The sequence below is a fragment of the Scomber scombrus genome, chromosome 19, assembly GCF_963691925.1.
Source record: "Scomber scombrus chromosome 19, fScoSco1.1, whole genome shotgun sequence".
Lineage (NCBI taxonomy): Eukaryota > Metazoa > Chordata > Actinopteri > Scombriformes > Scombridae > Scomber > Scomber scombrus.
Window position 1 is genome coordinate 12916938 of NC_084988.1, and position 14526 is coordinate 12931463.

The 14526-nt window shown below is 40.0% G+C and overlaps 2 protein-coding genes and 14 non-coding genes across 16 annotated transcripts; all 16 read right to left on the bottom strand.

The window, feature by feature from the left end:
- Positions 1 to 32: 32 nt before the first annotated feature.
- LOC134001456 (small nucleolar RNA Z195/SNORD33/SNORD32 family) lies at positions 33 to 114 on the bottom strand. The gene has a single exon (XR_009927494.1). It is a non-coding gene; the product is annotated as a small nucleolar RNA Z195/SNORD33/SNORD32 family (small nucleolar RNA).
- Positions 115 to 815: 701 nt separating this feature from the next.
- Positions 816 to 892, bottom strand: LOC134001474 (small nucleolar RNA SNORD50). The gene has a single exon (XR_009927510.1). It is a non-coding gene; the product is annotated as a small nucleolar RNA SNORD50 (small nucleolar RNA).
- Positions 893 to 991: 99 nt separating this feature from the next.
- On the bottom strand, positions 992 to 4416 carry LOC134001304 (large ribosomal subunit protein uL13-like). The gene is made up of 7 exons (XM_062440867.1): positions 4413 to 4416; positions 4138 to 4239; positions 2834 to 2917; positions 2504 to 2569; positions 1994 to 2095; positions 1317 to 1402; positions 992 to 1099 (listed from the first exon to the last, which is right to left on the bottom strand). Exons 1-7 carry the CDS (start codon positions 4414 to 4416, stop codon positions 1007 to 1009), a joined length of 537 nt encoding a protein of 178 aa, XP_062296851.1. The 3' UTR covers positions 992 to 1006.
- Positions 1164 to 1242, bottom strand: LOC134001468 (small nucleolar RNA SNORD34). The gene has a single exon (XR_009927504.1). It is a non-coding gene; the product is annotated as a small nucleolar RNA SNORD34 (small nucleolar RNA).
- LOC134001477 (small nucleolar RNA SNORD50) lies at positions 1502 to 1578 on the bottom strand. The gene has a single exon (XR_009927513.1). It is a non-coding gene; the product is annotated as a small nucleolar RNA SNORD50 (small nucleolar RNA).
- Positions 2181 to 2261, bottom strand: LOC134001461 (small nucleolar RNA Z195/SNORD33/SNORD32 family). The gene has a single exon (XR_009927499.1). It is a non-coding gene; the product is annotated as a small nucleolar RNA Z195/SNORD33/SNORD32 family (small nucleolar RNA).
- Positions 2649 to 2730, bottom strand: LOC134001457 (small nucleolar RNA Z195/SNORD33/SNORD32 family). The gene has a single exon (XR_009927495.1). It is a non-coding gene; the product is annotated as a small nucleolar RNA Z195/SNORD33/SNORD32 family (small nucleolar RNA).
- Positions 3413 to 3486, bottom strand: LOC134001479 (small nucleolar RNA SNORD50). Its single transcript, XR_009927515.1, has one exon. It is a non-coding gene; the product is annotated as a small nucleolar RNA SNORD50 (small nucleolar RNA).
- LOC134001463 (small nucleolar RNA Z195/SNORD33/SNORD32 family) lies at positions 4321 to 4401 on the bottom strand. Its single transcript, XR_009927501.1, has one exon. It is a non-coding gene; the product is annotated as a small nucleolar RNA Z195/SNORD33/SNORD32 family (small nucleolar RNA).
- Positions 4417 to 7892: 3476 nt separating the features above from the next.
- Positions 7893 to 11771, bottom strand: rpl13a (ribosomal protein L13a). The gene is made up of 7 exons (XM_062440467.1): positions 11704 to 11771; positions 10420 to 10492; positions 10084 to 10149; positions 9580 to 9681; positions 8888 to 8973; positions 8611 to 8670; positions 7893 to 8139 (listed from the first exon to the last, which is right to left on the bottom strand). Exons 1-7 carry the CDS (start codon positions 11722 to 11724, stop codon positions 7930 to 7932), a joined length of 618 nt encoding a protein of 205 aa, XP_062296451.1. The 5' UTR covers positions 11725 to 11771; the 3' UTR covers positions 7893 to 7929.
- LOC134001475 (small nucleolar RNA SNORD50) lies at positions 8386 to 8462 on the bottom strand. The gene has a single exon (XR_009927511.1). It is a non-coding gene; the product is annotated as a small nucleolar RNA SNORD50 (small nucleolar RNA).
- LOC134001469 (small nucleolar RNA SNORD34) lies at positions 8735 to 8813 on the bottom strand. The gene has a single exon (XR_009927505.1). It is a non-coding gene; the product is annotated as a small nucleolar RNA SNORD34 (small nucleolar RNA).
- On the bottom strand, positions 9073 to 9149 carry LOC134001478 (small nucleolar RNA SNORD50). Its single transcript, XR_009927514.1, has one exon. It is a non-coding gene; the product is annotated as a small nucleolar RNA SNORD50 (small nucleolar RNA).
- LOC134001462 (small nucleolar RNA Z195/SNORD33/SNORD32 family) lies at positions 9767 to 9847 on the bottom strand. Its single transcript, XR_009927500.1, has one exon. It is a non-coding gene; the product is annotated as a small nucleolar RNA Z195/SNORD33/SNORD32 family (small nucleolar RNA).
- On the bottom strand, positions 10227 to 10308 carry LOC134001455 (small nucleolar RNA Z195/SNORD33/SNORD32 family). The gene has a single exon (XR_009927493.1). It is a non-coding gene; the product is annotated as a small nucleolar RNA Z195/SNORD33/SNORD32 family (small nucleolar RNA).
- LOC134001471 (small nucleolar RNA SNORD50) lies at positions 11002 to 11078 on the bottom strand. Its single transcript, XR_009927507.1, has one exon. It is a non-coding gene; the product is annotated as a small nucleolar RNA SNORD50 (small nucleolar RNA).
- Positions 11772 to 14526: the final 2755 nt, after the last annotated feature.

The window sequence follows — 14526 nt, forward strand, 5'->3', positions numbered from 1 at the left end:
CACAAAAAATGATTTCCAATAATTGTCAGCATCCTGTCTCAGATGGTAGTGCATGTAAGTTTTTTCATGGTCGTTAAACTCAACCAAGGGGAGTAGGTAATCATCATCGACAGTTTTAAGCAACACTGCAGCTTCAGACTCTAAATATGCTGTATGGTATTAGATGATGCTGACATGGCCTCAGCACATTCACATTTCAAAACTATTCCTTAATTTAATACATACCCAGCAACACCTGTTTAGCCACAATGGCAGCAAGCCAGCCAAGAAGATGGCCCCTGCCATCAAGCAGCAGAACCTGCAGGATTGAGAAGAGAGTAATGTGAATTTTGATTAGAAATCAGGTTAACATTGGCTTTCTTAAGTGGCACTGCCATGCTGGCAATCCCCAAGATTGGTCCTTCAAATTTTGGTCAGCTCCTGGCACCTTTTATGTGGCTACATCAAGTCTTGAGGTTTACTTGTGTAAGTTATACATTTCAGGCTTTTACTGCTACTGAAAAGAACCTTTTGAAATGCAATGCTGCCTCTAGGAACCTGTTTAACTAAGGTCAAAGCATGCTAACACATTTGGTGTACTTGTGCTTACATTTAAAAGTGAGTGGCCATTACAGGTGCATTAAAAAAAAAAAGTTTTAATAAAAAGGCAGCTTAAATAGTCAGGTTTGTCCATTACCAGAAATCTCCACATGACTAGACTTGACATTCCTGCTAACGCCAGAAGCTGCCATGATGTGGACATGAATTAGTTTTTAATGAATTAACTTAATGCTTAAGCTTCAACTTCAACTTGAGGCACAACATGTCCCTGACTCAACTCAGTAGTCAGATCCGTAAAGGTTGTCTCATCAATAGATGATCAGCTTCGGGATAAATGAGCTCATCACTGCTGAGTAAGAACTGTTGAGCTAAATTGAAGCATTATGATTTGAGTTCATCCGTTTGCAAACTTCACTGTGTAAACACTACCAGTCAAGTTGGCAGTAGTGCAACATTAAAACCTCATCTAACCATTAACACTGAATGTCTGGAGTCTCACCTTGCGAGTGGGCTTCAGACGCACGATCTTCAGAGCAGCTGGGACAACCATGCGCTTCCTCTGTAGAACAAAAAACAAAAATCAGATAACGAAACAAACAGCAGGTCCAAATCATGGTGGTACTGCATGTCTCAGTTATTTTTTCTTTTCAGTGTCATTCAAACAAGGTAGGTAAGGATTGTAAGATTCACATCATCGACAGCAGAGTTTAAGTTGCATGTAGAGGCCATAAAGAATATGGATACAATATGGGTCCTGGTTGGTAAATGACAGTCACCTTGTCATAGGGTGGGGGGATACCATCAAACACCTTCAGCCTCTCCAGAGCAGCCTGTCCCCTCTTGGTTTTGTGGGGCAGCATTCCTGGTTAGGAGAGGAGATTAATTTAAGTTTCATACATATTCAAATAACCACCACCAGCTCTATCAAATCTTCATTTGCCCAAGCACACATCCTTAACTCCACTCAGTAGTCAGATCCGTAAAGTTTGTCTCATCAATAGATGATCAGCTTCGGGATAAAAGAGCTCATCATTGTCAAGCAAGGAACTTGTGCTGGGTCAAATGAAAAAGCAACAGGATTATAAACATCCTGCTTTACATGAAGTCACTTTTTTCATACAAGAAACATGCACATTTCGAACCTTTATGTAGGTCTTATGATTCAGTTGGTGAACCACTTATAGAACAGGGCACCTCCACAACGTTGAAGTAAATATTCATAACAAATGTACACCACAGTTCAGATCAATGCTTTATCAGCCTACACTTATCAAGACCTGAACTGGGCTCAGAAAATTATAGTCTAGAACTACAACTACAGTGAGGCTATACATCAGTTTAGTGCAAGGTGAAGTCATGCATTGTTCATTGGTGTTCGAGAGATAATCTGACTGCATCCTCTGAGTAAGGACATCTTGGTTTGTGCATGTGTAGAGTTGTATTACATTCTCACCTCTGACCGTCCTCCAGAAGATCCTGCTGGGAGCTCTGAAGTGGTACGGTCCACGAGAGGGATTGGTGTTCATCCTCTTGCGCAGGAAAGCCAGGTACTTCACTGTAAAGGGGCACATTACATAGAAATCATTTATCTAATACTTTAAACAACAAGTATTAGCAAAAACATTTTAGTACATAACGCTGATGTCTCAGATGGTAGTGCATGTAAAGTATTCTCATGGTCAGTGAAACTCGAATACACGTGATAAAGCATCACAGACAACAAGCACATCACAAAAGGCCTTCATAACCACCCACACAGGTGTTTTTACTTATCCTGGCTAATAACACCTCTGCTCAGGTAAGTTGGGCATAGTTATGCTGGAGATACATTTCACTGAACTTCATGACACAATAAATATGGAGGTGTAAATTCTACCACATAAGTTTGGTGCTAAATAACTGAAAACACCTGTGTGAATGAACTTATGGTGTGCAGGGTATTCAAGATGAACACTCTACTCACGTTTGTTGCGGTAGAAGTTGCCGGAAATGTTGATGCCTTCGCATCTCACCACCACCACTTTGTGTCCTTTTAAGAAAAAAAGAAAAAGAAAAAAGCAATTTAGTATTGAAACATGCAAAAAATTATTTCCAATAATTGTCAGCATCCTGTCTCAGATGGTAGTGCATGTAAGTTTTTTCATGGTCGTTAAACTCAACCAAGGGGAGTAGGTAATCATCATCGACAGTTTTAAACAGCTTCAGACTCTAAATATGCTGTATGGTATTAGATGATGCTGACATGGCCTCAGCAATTACACATTTCAAAACTATTCCTTAATTTAATACATACCCAGTAACACATGTTTAGCCACAATGGCAGCAAGCCGGCCAAGAAGATGGCCCCTGCCATCAAGCAGCAGAACCTGCAGGATTGAGAAAAGAGTAATGTGAATTTTGATTAGAAATCAGGTTAACATTGGCTTTCTTAAGTGGCACTGCCATGCTGGCAAACTCAAGATTGGTCCTTCAAATTTTGGTCAGCTCCTGGCACCTTTTATGTGGCTACATCAAGTCTTGAGGTTTACTTGTGTAAGTTATACATTTCAGGCTTTTACTGCTACTGAAAAGAACCTTTTGAAATGCAATGCTGCCTCTAGGAACCTGTTTAACTAAGGTCAAAGCATGCTAACACATTTGGTGTACTTGTGCCTACATTTTAAAAGTGGGTGGCCATTACAGGTGCATAAAAAAAGTTTTAATAAAAAGGCAGCTTAAATAGTCAGGTTTGTCCATTACCAGAAATGTCCACATGACAAAACTTGACATTCAAGCTAACGCCAGAAGCTGCCATGATGTGGACATGAATTAGTTTTTATGAATTAACTTAATGTTTTAAGCTTCAACTTGAGGCACAACGTGTCCCTGACTCAACTCAGTCAGATCCGTAAAGGTTGTCTCATCAATAGATGATCAGCTTCGGGATAAAAGAGCTCATCACTGCTGAGTAAGAACTGTTGCAGCTAAATTGAAGCATTCAGGTTTTAAGTCTGTAAACTTTAAAACAAAAAAGGTAACGTCACAATTTAAGTGTGAACTTAATTTAATCCGATCACCCTTTAACACGAAGTATTATAATGAGATCACCGTGACAAGCACATGGCAATTTACCGGTTCAGTAATAACGTCGTGTCAGCATCGCTAAAGCATGCTAACACGATAACTGAGCTTACGGCTCGATATAACGACAGGTGGCCAATAAAATATGATGCACGTGACGTGTATAAGAGACAGGCACTAAATGTATAGGCATCCATTACATCGTCGTAGTTTTGTCTTCTAAGCATAGTATACACATGATCAGGAAAGAAGTGTAAGTTAGCTAGCTCGTTAGCTAAAGGCGCTGACTCGTTGAGAGGCTGCCATGATGAAGGCATGTCCACTTAGCCACAGCTAGCTTTATCTAAAAAGCATTCAAATCGAGTATAAATGCAAACACCAACCAAAACAACGACTATAGATACCTCGTAGTAACCAGCAGCACGTTAACGATAAAACACAAATCTATCGCCCACTAAAATGCAACAAAAACGCTGAATAACTCGGTAGCGGCCACATCTTGTTTTGTGCACGTGTAGAGTTGTACTACATTCTCACCTCTGACAGTCCTCCAGAAGATCCTGCTGGGAGCTCTGGTGTGGTACGGTCCACGAGAGGGATCGGTGTTTATCCTCTTGTGCAGGAAAGCCAGGTACTTCACTGTAAAGGGGCACATTACACTGAAATCATATAATACTTTAAACGACAGGTATTAGTAAAAATACTTTAGTACATAATGCTGATGTCTCAAATGCTAGTGCATGTAAAGTATTCTCATGGTCAGTGAAACTCGAATACACGTGATAAGGCTTCACAGACTAACCTGGGTATACCCATGCTCTCATTCGAACGAGATTCTTCTACTTCGCTCAGAAAGTTAGCATGGCCACCAAGACAACATTTTCGCCTGAGATAGGGACCCAATCACAGAACAGGGAGGCGGGCTCAAGGCGATGACGCCCGTAGAGCGACTCTTTACATCCAACATGGCGGCCACGGAAGCACTGCAACCGTTCGAGCAGTAGATTGTGTGCTAAATAAATTGGAAGGCAAGTTCACTTTGAAAATTGAACAAAAACTTAAGCTACGTGATTTTCCCTTAATAGAAAGGATTTGTTCGCGCTGCTCCCTACACAGGCTCTGAATACGTCATCGTTGATATGATTGGCTGTAAGTTTGTCCAGTAGCGTACAGAAGCATTTGATCGACACTTGTTGATCCCGCCTCAAATACGAGGAAATGAACGGCTCCTCGCCAGACCCTACTTGGTGTTGGCCAGGCTAATCACAGACAACAAGCACATCACAAAAGGCCCTTCATAACCACCCACACAGGTGTTTTCACTTATTCTGGCTAATAACACCTCTGCTCAGGTAAGAGTTGGGCATAGTTATGCTGGAGATACATTTCACTGTGCTTCATGAACCAATAAATAGTGAGGAGTAAATTATACCACCTAAATGGGTGCAATATATGTGAAAACACCTGTGTGAATGAACTTGAGGTGTGCAGGTGGTTTAAGATGAACACACCATTAACGTTCATTGCGAAAAAAATATAGCATCTCACCACCACTTTGTGTCCTGAAAAAAAAAAAGCATTGAAACATACAAAAAAGCTATAAGCAATAATCAGCATCCCATCTCAGATGGTAGTGCATGTAAGGCAGGGGTGTCCAAACTATTCCACAAAGGGCCATGTGGCTGCAGGTTTTCATTCCAGTCAATAAGGAACACACCAGGCTTGAATCATTTAATCAATTGATCTCAGTCTTCAGACAGTTGATTAATTGAATCATGTGCTCTTGATCGGTTGGAACAAAAAACCTGCAGCCACATGGCCCTTTGTGGAATAGTTTGGACATGCCTGATGTAAGGTATTCTCATGGTCACTGAAAATGATTGTCCATATTTGGACAACATTTGATAGGTACTGATCACTGCATACCACAGACACCACAAAAGACCTCCCATTTTGGTGATGCTCTGACCCAGACATCTAACCATCACAATTTGGCCCTTGTCAAAGTCGCTCTGATCCTAATGCCTACCCTTTTTTCCTGCTTCCAACACATCAACCTTGAGAACTGACCGTTCACTTGCTGCCTAATATATCCCACCCCTTAACAGGTGCCAGTGTAACCAGATAATCAGTGTTATTCACTTCACCTGTCAGTGGTTTTAATGTTGTGGTGAATCAGTGTACATTAAAGATCATTCTGAGGTAAAAAGATGATTTAAAATGGGGGAAAAAACATTTTTGTTCCACAAAATTGACTACTTATTCTTATATTTTCTGACTTTTCCCCAATTTTATTGCTTATTTCTTGAGAAGTACTGAATTCATTATTTTCATTGCTGATGTCTAGAAAAGGGAAGTAAGAAAGATAATGGACATAGCCACCATGACATCACCCATTGGTTTATGGACTCTCATTTTTAAGCCATGAGTTTGGCATTTTGTCTGTCGCCATCTTGATTTTTATGACCAGAAGTGACTAGAAGTGACCATATTTGGAAAAGAGCATATGGCTGAGGAGGAGCTTCCCAGGGTCCAACTCAAGCAGCAAGCTCTGGATCTGAAAGGTGAATCCAATGCAGAAGTGCCTTAACCCTGCATTCTCTATAATGGCCAATAGGGGGCAGCTCCATTAGTTTCAAAAAGAGGACCATTTGTTTAGAGGTCTATGGGAAAATGACCCTACTTATCACTTGATTTATTACCTCAGTAAACACTTCTTATTTGGTATGTTTTATTGTTTGCTGCCAATGGGTAAAAAGTATTTTACCTTGTCAACAATCTCTCACTAGCTCCTTTAAATCCACTTCAAGCTAAAGTCAGATTTTTTCATATGCTGGAACAAAAATGATTGATGAAATGAGAACAAGGTTTTAAAAAATAAATTTAATCTCACTACTGTTGAAAGGACTGCTTCACTTGGTTTGTAATAAGCTCAGAGTCTGTCCTATTTAACCACAGTGAACTCAACAAAAGGGCACTGAAGGCTGCCCAGTGCGTCCCAGGAGATTCAGCTGTTGCAGTACAAAGGTGCAGTGAAATTGCTGTGATTATTTCAAGCTGCATGAGATGTATTGTACCAAAAAAAAAGTCCAATAACAAATTCCTGTGGTGGGAATCAATTACTTTAGGGTAATGTTTTGAAGCAATATTATTGTACACATGGTAAAACACTTCAGTTAAAAGCTTGCAAAGTCCATTCAGCAGCATTTTATATTTCATTTTTCAACTAAATTTCCATCAAATTCAATCTGAATATTGGAAGACTGACATTAAGTGTTAGACTGTCCAGACAGACATTTATTTTTATGACAAGTTCTCTAAATGTTGCATCATATTTAAGAGTAAGTATTTTAAAAGTATATACTGTCTAACATTTGGAAAAAAGGGATATATCTTTTAATGCCTGTGATAGCTTTCTTTAGCTCAACTCTTTGGTGAATAAACTGAGACTTTTAATTCATTTGAAAGTTAATTTTCCCTTTTTTTTGCAGAACTTTGGTTTAACAGTTTACTCTGAATTGCTACCTTTAATAATAACACCTAAATGTTGTTTTGACTATTTCTTTGCAGAGAATTTCTTTGAATGGTCCCACATGAAGTTAAGTGACACTGCTCTCTGCTGGTATAAAGGTTGAACTGCAATTAGAAAACACATTTGAAGTTTAACACAGCACCTCATTTTGATTCATTTATGCACCTCAACAAATAATTACACTGGTTTGTGGATATTAGTGAATGCCACAGTGGTGCAGTGATGATCCTGTCAGCTGTCATGTGAAATAAACTATAGCAACTTTGTAATTATTGTAGTAAAGGAATCAAATTACATTGAAAAGGTCCAATCTTCTTTTAAACAGCTAACAGAAATGCCTCTGGTTAATATACACCTGTTATTTCTGATTCTGGGAAATTGAAATTCTGTTCAACAGTTTTTGCAAATTGTCCTGTAATAGAAATATAGCACGTTGCTTTCTTTGTTTTTTTACACTAGTTAAGCTACAGAAGGAAAAGCAGTGTAGAACATGCTCCTTGGCCTCAGATGTTAGTGTACATCACTGCAACTTCAATATTTCAAGAAATATGGACACTTAAATACATAATGTATGGTGAAATTTGAAGTAATAAACTAGGCTAGAGATGATTCTCATGTAGCCTATGATACACTAGTATGTAACTGAATTGTTTGCAGTCCAAACTACTAACATGCATGTGTAAGTAAATAGCTCACTTTATTTAAACCAAAGTGCAATATGCATTTAATGAATGTAAAAAAACTCAATACACTTTCTATAAACATTTATTTATCTTTATTGGCCAGAGGACACCAGCTCAGACAAGGACTCCATATTGTTTGAGAACGTCTGTGTATTTTGCAATCTTGCTCTCGACGTTCTTTTCTGCCAGCTTGGTCAGCTTGGTCACTGTCTTTTTCTTGGTATAGCGGAGCTTAGCCTTCTCTTTTCTCTTCTCCTCAAGGGTGGCTGTGATAGCCTGGTACTTCCAGCCGACCTCGTGAGCCAGACGCCCAAGGAGGGCGAACTGAAGGAGTAAAAATATGAATTTTTTTTTTTTAAAAAGGCAAAATTTTTAACAATCAAATACAAGCAAATTCTCAACAAGTGTTCAATAGCCGTTTATAACGCAGCTAAGTTTGAATCTATTGCATTAGATCTCATGTACTAATTTAGTTCTAAAAATCAACCTGGTTTGAGGTGGTGACTTAATGTATAAATATAACAATCTAAATGTGTAGCTTCAACTTGAGGCACAACATGTCCCTGACTCAACTCAGTAGTCAGATCCGTAAAGGTTGTCTCATCAATAGATGATCAGCTTCGGGATAAATGAGCTCATCACTGCTGAGTAAGAACTGTTGCAGCTAAATTGAAGCATTATGATTTGAGTTCATCCGTTTGCAAACTTCACTGTGTAAACACTACCAGTCAAGTTGGCAGTAGTGCAACATTAAAACCTCATCTAACAATGAACACTGAATGTCTGGAGTCTCACCTTGCGAGTGGGCTTCAGACGCACGATCTTCAGAGCAGCTGGGACAACCATGCGCTTCCTCTGTAGAACAAAAAACAAAAATCAGATAACGAAACAAACAGCAGGTCCAAATCATGGTGGTACTGCATGTCTCAGTTATTTTTTCTTTTCAGTGTCATTCAAACAAGGTAGGTAAGGATTGTAAGATTCACATCATCGACAGCAGAGTTTAAGTTGCATGTAGAGGCCATAAAGAATATGGATACAATATGGGTCCTGGTTGGTAAATGACAGTCACCTTGTCATAGGGTGGGGGGATACCATCAAACACCTTCAGCCTCTCCAGAGCAGCCTGTCCCCTCTTGGTTTTGTGGGGCAGCATTCCTGGTTAGGAGAGGAGATTAATTTAAGTTTCATACATATTCAAATAACCACCACCAGCTCTATCAAATCTTCATTTGCCCAAGCACACATCCTTAACTCCACTCAGTAGTCAGATCCGTAAAGTTTGTCTCATCAATAGATGATCAGCTTCGGGATAAAAGAGCTCATCATTGTCAAGCAAGGAACTTGTGCTGGGTCAAATGAAAAAGCAACAGGATTATAAACATCCTGCTTTACATGAAGTCAGCTTTTTTCATACAAGGAGAAGAAACATGCACATTTCACATTTTGAACCTTCATGTAGGTCTTATGATTCAATTTGTGAACCACTTATAGCTGCAACGTTGAAGTAAATACTTATATAACAAATGTAAACCTCAGTTAAAGTCAACCAGATCAATGCTTTTTATCAGCCTACACTTATGAAGACCTGAACTGGGCTCAGAAAATTATAGTCTATAACTACAACTACAGTGAGGCTATACATCAGTTTAGTGCAAGGTGAAGTCATGCATTGTTCATTGGTGTTCGAGAGATCGTCTGGCTGCATCCTCTGTGTAAGAACATCTTGGTTTGTGCATGTGTAGAGTTGTACTACATTCTCACCTCTGACCGTCCTCCAGAAGATCCTGCTGGGAGCTCTGAAGTGGTACGGTCCACGAGAGGGATTGGTGTTCATCCTCTTGCGCAGGAAAGCCAGGTACTTCACTGTAAAGGGGCACATTACATAGAAATCATTTATCTAATACTTTAAACAACAAGTATTAGCAAAAACATTTTAGTACATAATGCTGATGTCTCAGATGGTAGTGCATGTAAAGTATTCTCATGGTCAGTGAAACTCGAATACACGTGATAAAGCATCACAGACAACAAGCACATCACAAAAGGCCTTCATAACCACCCACACAGGTGTTTTCACTTATCCTGGCTAATAACACCTCTGCTCAGGTAAGTTGGGCATAGTTATGCTGGAGATACATTTCACTGAACTTCATGACGCAATATGGAGGTGTAAATTCTACCACATAAGTTTGGTGCTAAATAACTGAAAACACCTGTGTGAATGAACTTATGGTGTGCAGGGTATTTAAGATGAACACTACTCACGTTTGTTGCGGTAGAAGTTGCCGGAAATGTTGATGCCTTCGCATCTCACCACCACCACTTTGTGTCCTTTAAAAAAACAAACAAACAGCAATTTAGTATTGAAACACGCAAAAAAAAAAATGATTTCCAATAATTGTCAGCATCCTGTCTCAGATGGTAGTGCATGTAAGTTTTTTCATGGTCGTTAAACTCAACCAAGGGGAGTAGGTAATCATCATTGACAGTTTTAAGCAACATTGCAGCTTCAGACTCTAAATATGCTGTATGGTATTAGATGATGCTGACATGGCCTCAGCACATTCACATTTCAAAACTATTCCTTAATTTAATACATACCCAGCAACACCTGTTTAGCCACAATGGCAGCAAGCCGGCCAAGAAGATGGCCCCTGCCATCAAGCAGCAGAACCTGCAGGATTGAGAAGAGAGTAATGTGAATTTTGATTAGAAATCAGGTTAACATTGGCTTTCCTAAGTGGCACTGCCATGCTGGCAAACTCAAGATTGGTCCTTCAAATTTTGGTCAGCTCCTGGCACCTTTTATGTGGCTACATCAAGTCTTGAGGTTTACTTGTGTAAGTTATACATTTCAGGCTTTTACTGCTACTGAAAAAAAACCTTTTGAAATGCAATGCTGCCTCTAGGAACCTGTTTAACTAAGGTCAAAGCATGCTAACACATTTGGTGTACTTGTGCCTACATTTTAAAAGTGGGTGGCCATTACAGGTGTATTAAAAAAAAAGTTTTAATAAAAGGCAGCTTAAATAGTCAGGTTTGTCCATTACCAGAAATCTCCACATGACTAGACTTGACATTCCTGCTAACACCAGAAGCTGCCATGATGTGGACATGAATTAGTTTTTATGAATTAACTTAATGTTCGAAGCTTCAAATTGAGGCACAACATGTCCCTGACTCAACTCAGTAGTCAGATCCGTAAAGGTTGTCTCATCAATAGATGATCAGCTTCGGGATAAAAGAGCTCATCACTGCTGAGTAAGAACTGTTGCAGCTAAATTGAAGCATTCAGATTTAAGTCTGTAAACTTTAAAACAAAAACGGTAACGTCACAATTTGACGTTACCGTTACAAAAGTGTGAACTAAACTTCATCCGAACAACCATTAACACAATGTATTATAATGAGATCGCAGTAATAAGCACATGGCAACGTACCAGTTCAGTAATAACGTTAGCTAACCTCGCTAAAGCATGCTGACACGATAACCGAGCTTACGGCTCGATATAACGACGGGTGGCCAATAAAATATGATCCACGTGTACAAGAGACAGGCACTAAATGTATAGGCATCCATTACATTGTCGTGGTTTTGTTTTCTAAGCATAGTATACACATGATCGTGAAATAAGTACGTTAGCTAGCTCGTTAGCTAAAGGTGCGGACTCGTTGAGAGGCTGCCATGATGAAGGCATGTCCACTCTGCCACAGCTAGCTGTATCTAAAAAGTATTCAAATTGAGTCTAAATGCAAACACCAACCAAAACAACGACTACACATAGATACCCCGTAGTAACCAGCAGCACGTTAACGATAAAACACAAATCTATCGCCCACTAAAATGCAACAAAAACGCTGAATAACTCGGCAGCGGCCAAATACCTTATTGAACCGGTCCGCCATGATGTGCGAAAAGAAAGAGACACGGGTTCGCTCGTGGAAAAAGGCACGGGCAGCCGGAAATGACGACTATCGTCTCTTTCTCGCTGGATGTGAAGTGTTCAGAAATGCTCCATCGCCACCTGTGGAAAAAGAAAAGAAAATCTGATTATTCTCACATGTCTCATACATTTTCCAGTAAATTACTAGAAGGGCTGTCGGAAGTTGAAAACTGAGGAAGTTGCCACATTGAGAAATACGCACAAGTGCACAACACTATGCAGAAACATGAGGCCAGCACTTCTCTGAAGTTGCAGAGCGATGGGAAATTGCAAGGAAAGTCACAACAGTCAGCGCAGACAGTGCAGGAATATGACAGTAGCAGCAAGACTCCTGCATGGCGCACAGTTTACTGAGGTGACAGTCGTTTTGAGTGAGTGAGTCAGTGAGCAGCACGATTAATGTGATTAAAAAACACATAACGCGTTAGGTTAGGCTCGGCCCAGTTGATCAGTTGAAAAAGAAACCTCGACTATTAAATCTTGTATGCTTTCATACGCTATAATAATTGCCCTCTCCAACTAAAAATACGTCATTAAAAACACATGAAATATTTTCATTATTTAAACATGTTAAATGCATATTTTGACATATGAAAGCCACACTATGCAATGAATTCTGGATTGATGTAATAGTTGCAATTTGAGAGGAGACAGTGCTGCTATTGGTTGTAATTTCCAGTCTAAAGGAAATGATGTAAATCTTCACAGCTTTCCTAGCGATAAGAGAAAGAAGTGGATGGCTACAACTTCCTAAACACATGGCTGTGTTCTCGCCACTTCAGTCCTGATGTGTTTGATGTATTTAATTTACCAGCTGTAAAAAAGAGCTAATGGGTGCTGCTGGTTATAAGCAAAGACTAAAACCAAATGCCATGCCTACAATTATCTAACGTTAAACACTCTCGGGTAGCCAGTGAAATCCACTCTAGGAATTGTCAAGGACATAAGACGCTAGATGTTCTCCTGCTAGGATGTGATGTTAAACCACGAAGGTGAACCATCGGACATAACCCTGAAACCAGGTTTACAGTACTGTTTCAACTCAATGCCGGAGCTTTTATATACAGTCTATGTGCCGGAGGTATGCGCCTTTGCCTCAACACCGTAGTGAACCTTTCAAGGTTCTGCGCTGGGGTTGAATGACGCTGTGCAAATCACCACCAAAGCGCTAGGGGGTGTGAGGTTCCTGAATGGCCTAAAGAGTCTATCGTGAAATTCGCACTTCTTCAATAAAGTGCTCTTCTACTTGGTCCATGTTTTCTTTTCGCTCAAAAACAACAAAACTCCAACACCTGAGTTGTATGGCAGGATGCGGAAACTGAAAAGGACAAAATGCTAGAGATGATGTAGTGCTGACCAATCACAGCCCTTGTGGTCTGCATTGCCTCAATGCATAGTTAAACATTTTTTGAGGTACACATCAGGACGATGGCACAGGCTTTTATCGTACAACAATAGTTTAATCCAAATGCTTAACTAGTACAGCTGCTGACAGAAAGTGGAGCTCTACAACACACACCGACCCTCCCTAGCATAGGCGAGCAGTTGCTGCACAGATACTTTCCTCTCCTGTGATGGTCTTCATTTTTATTTGAAATTGCACTAATGTCTTCTGTATTGTTCTCCTCACTAACATTGTGCTCGGGTTCATATTGAAAAGGCTGAACAGACTCCACTTCTTTATGGAAGCTTGGGTCCTTCACTGCTGCAGCAAAATATTGCATATCTTCTACCAGTCTGTTGTGGTAAGTGCAATTTTCTTTGCAGCCATCTGTTGCGGCAGCAGCATCAGAGCTGGCAACTCTTCAGAAACTGAACAAACTGATGAAGAAGATGGGCTTTCTGCTGGACTGGTCTGGAGCCCCTAGAGTTGGTTGTGGAGAGAAGGATGTTGCACAAGTTGTACATTGTAAGAGACAACATAACACCCACCTGCTGACCCCCTGTTCCCCCTGTTCCCTGTGCTGTGCAGGCTGTGCAGAGACCTTGAGAGGGGCAGGTCTTCAAAGTTAAAAAGGCGCACATGGAACAAGATTTTGCAAGCAATCCGTATTCAAACTGAATGTAACATGGAATATTACAACAAAGCCCATTGTACTATATTGTTGTCCCCTACCTGATGAAAGGGGAGGAGAGGAGGACATTTTACTTCCTTTACATACAGTATGTAAAACAGAAAATTGATTTCCATAATGTTATCAGTGCTCACTCTCCCCTCTTTTACATGTGCTGACTAGCTCTGACCACACATCAACTTTCCTAAAGCACAACATTACAATCTGTACACTACCTGCTGTTTCCCACTTACGCTGGCTTTTTATTATACATTTAATCATCCCAGAACAGAATCTTATAGAACTTGCAAATAAGGTGCATTTTTAAAATTTGTTGGGCTTTCTCTTCCTGTTGGAGTCTGAAAATGCAGCTTCCTGATGGGACTAAGTACCTTTTTAAAGTATGATTTGTATTTTAAATGGTCCTGAACACTGCTGTCTCATTTGCCACAACTAATTCACTGTCTAAGGCCCTTACTTCAAAATGTACGCTATTTTGTCAGTAACATTAGCAGCTGCTGTCTTCTACTGTATTGTTTGCTACTAAGTGCAACCCATTCTGGAAACGCAGGGGCTTGTGAGAGGATCAACACCTCAAAAGGACTGTGTAGCTTTTGATGGATATACATTAGTGATGTGGTTAGTTTCTCTAGACATTTTACCCATACAAGGACCCCCATCTGTTCCGCTGTATATTAATAATAATATAT

What these genes read in the sequence shown, in the direction of transcription:
- LOC134001304 (XM_062440867.1), bottom strand. An exon ending in GGCTAAACATGTGTTACTGG is followed by an intron (nt 2,570 to 2,833) that starts GTATGTATTAAA and finishes TTTTCTTAAAAG; the next exon opens with GACACAAAGTGGTGGTGGTG. An exon ending in TCCCCCCACCCTATGACAAG is followed by an intron (nt 1,100 to 1,316) that starts GTGACTGTCATT and finishes TTTGTTCTACAG; the next exon opens with AGGAAGCGCATGGTTGTCCC.
- rpl13a (XM_062440467.1), bottom strand. Translation starts at nt 11,724, where the DNA reads ATGGCGGACCGGTTCAATAAG. An exon ending in CAACTTCTACCGCAACAAAC is followed by an intron (nt 9,682 to 10,083) that starts GTGAGTAGTGTT and finishes GCCCCTTTACAG; the next exon opens with TGAAGTACCTGGCTTTCCTG. An exon ending in GTCTGAAGCCCACTCGCAAG is followed by an intron (nt 8,140 to 8,610) that starts GTGAGACTCCAG and finishes TTACTCCTTCAG; the next exon opens with TTCGCCCTCCTTGGGCGTCT.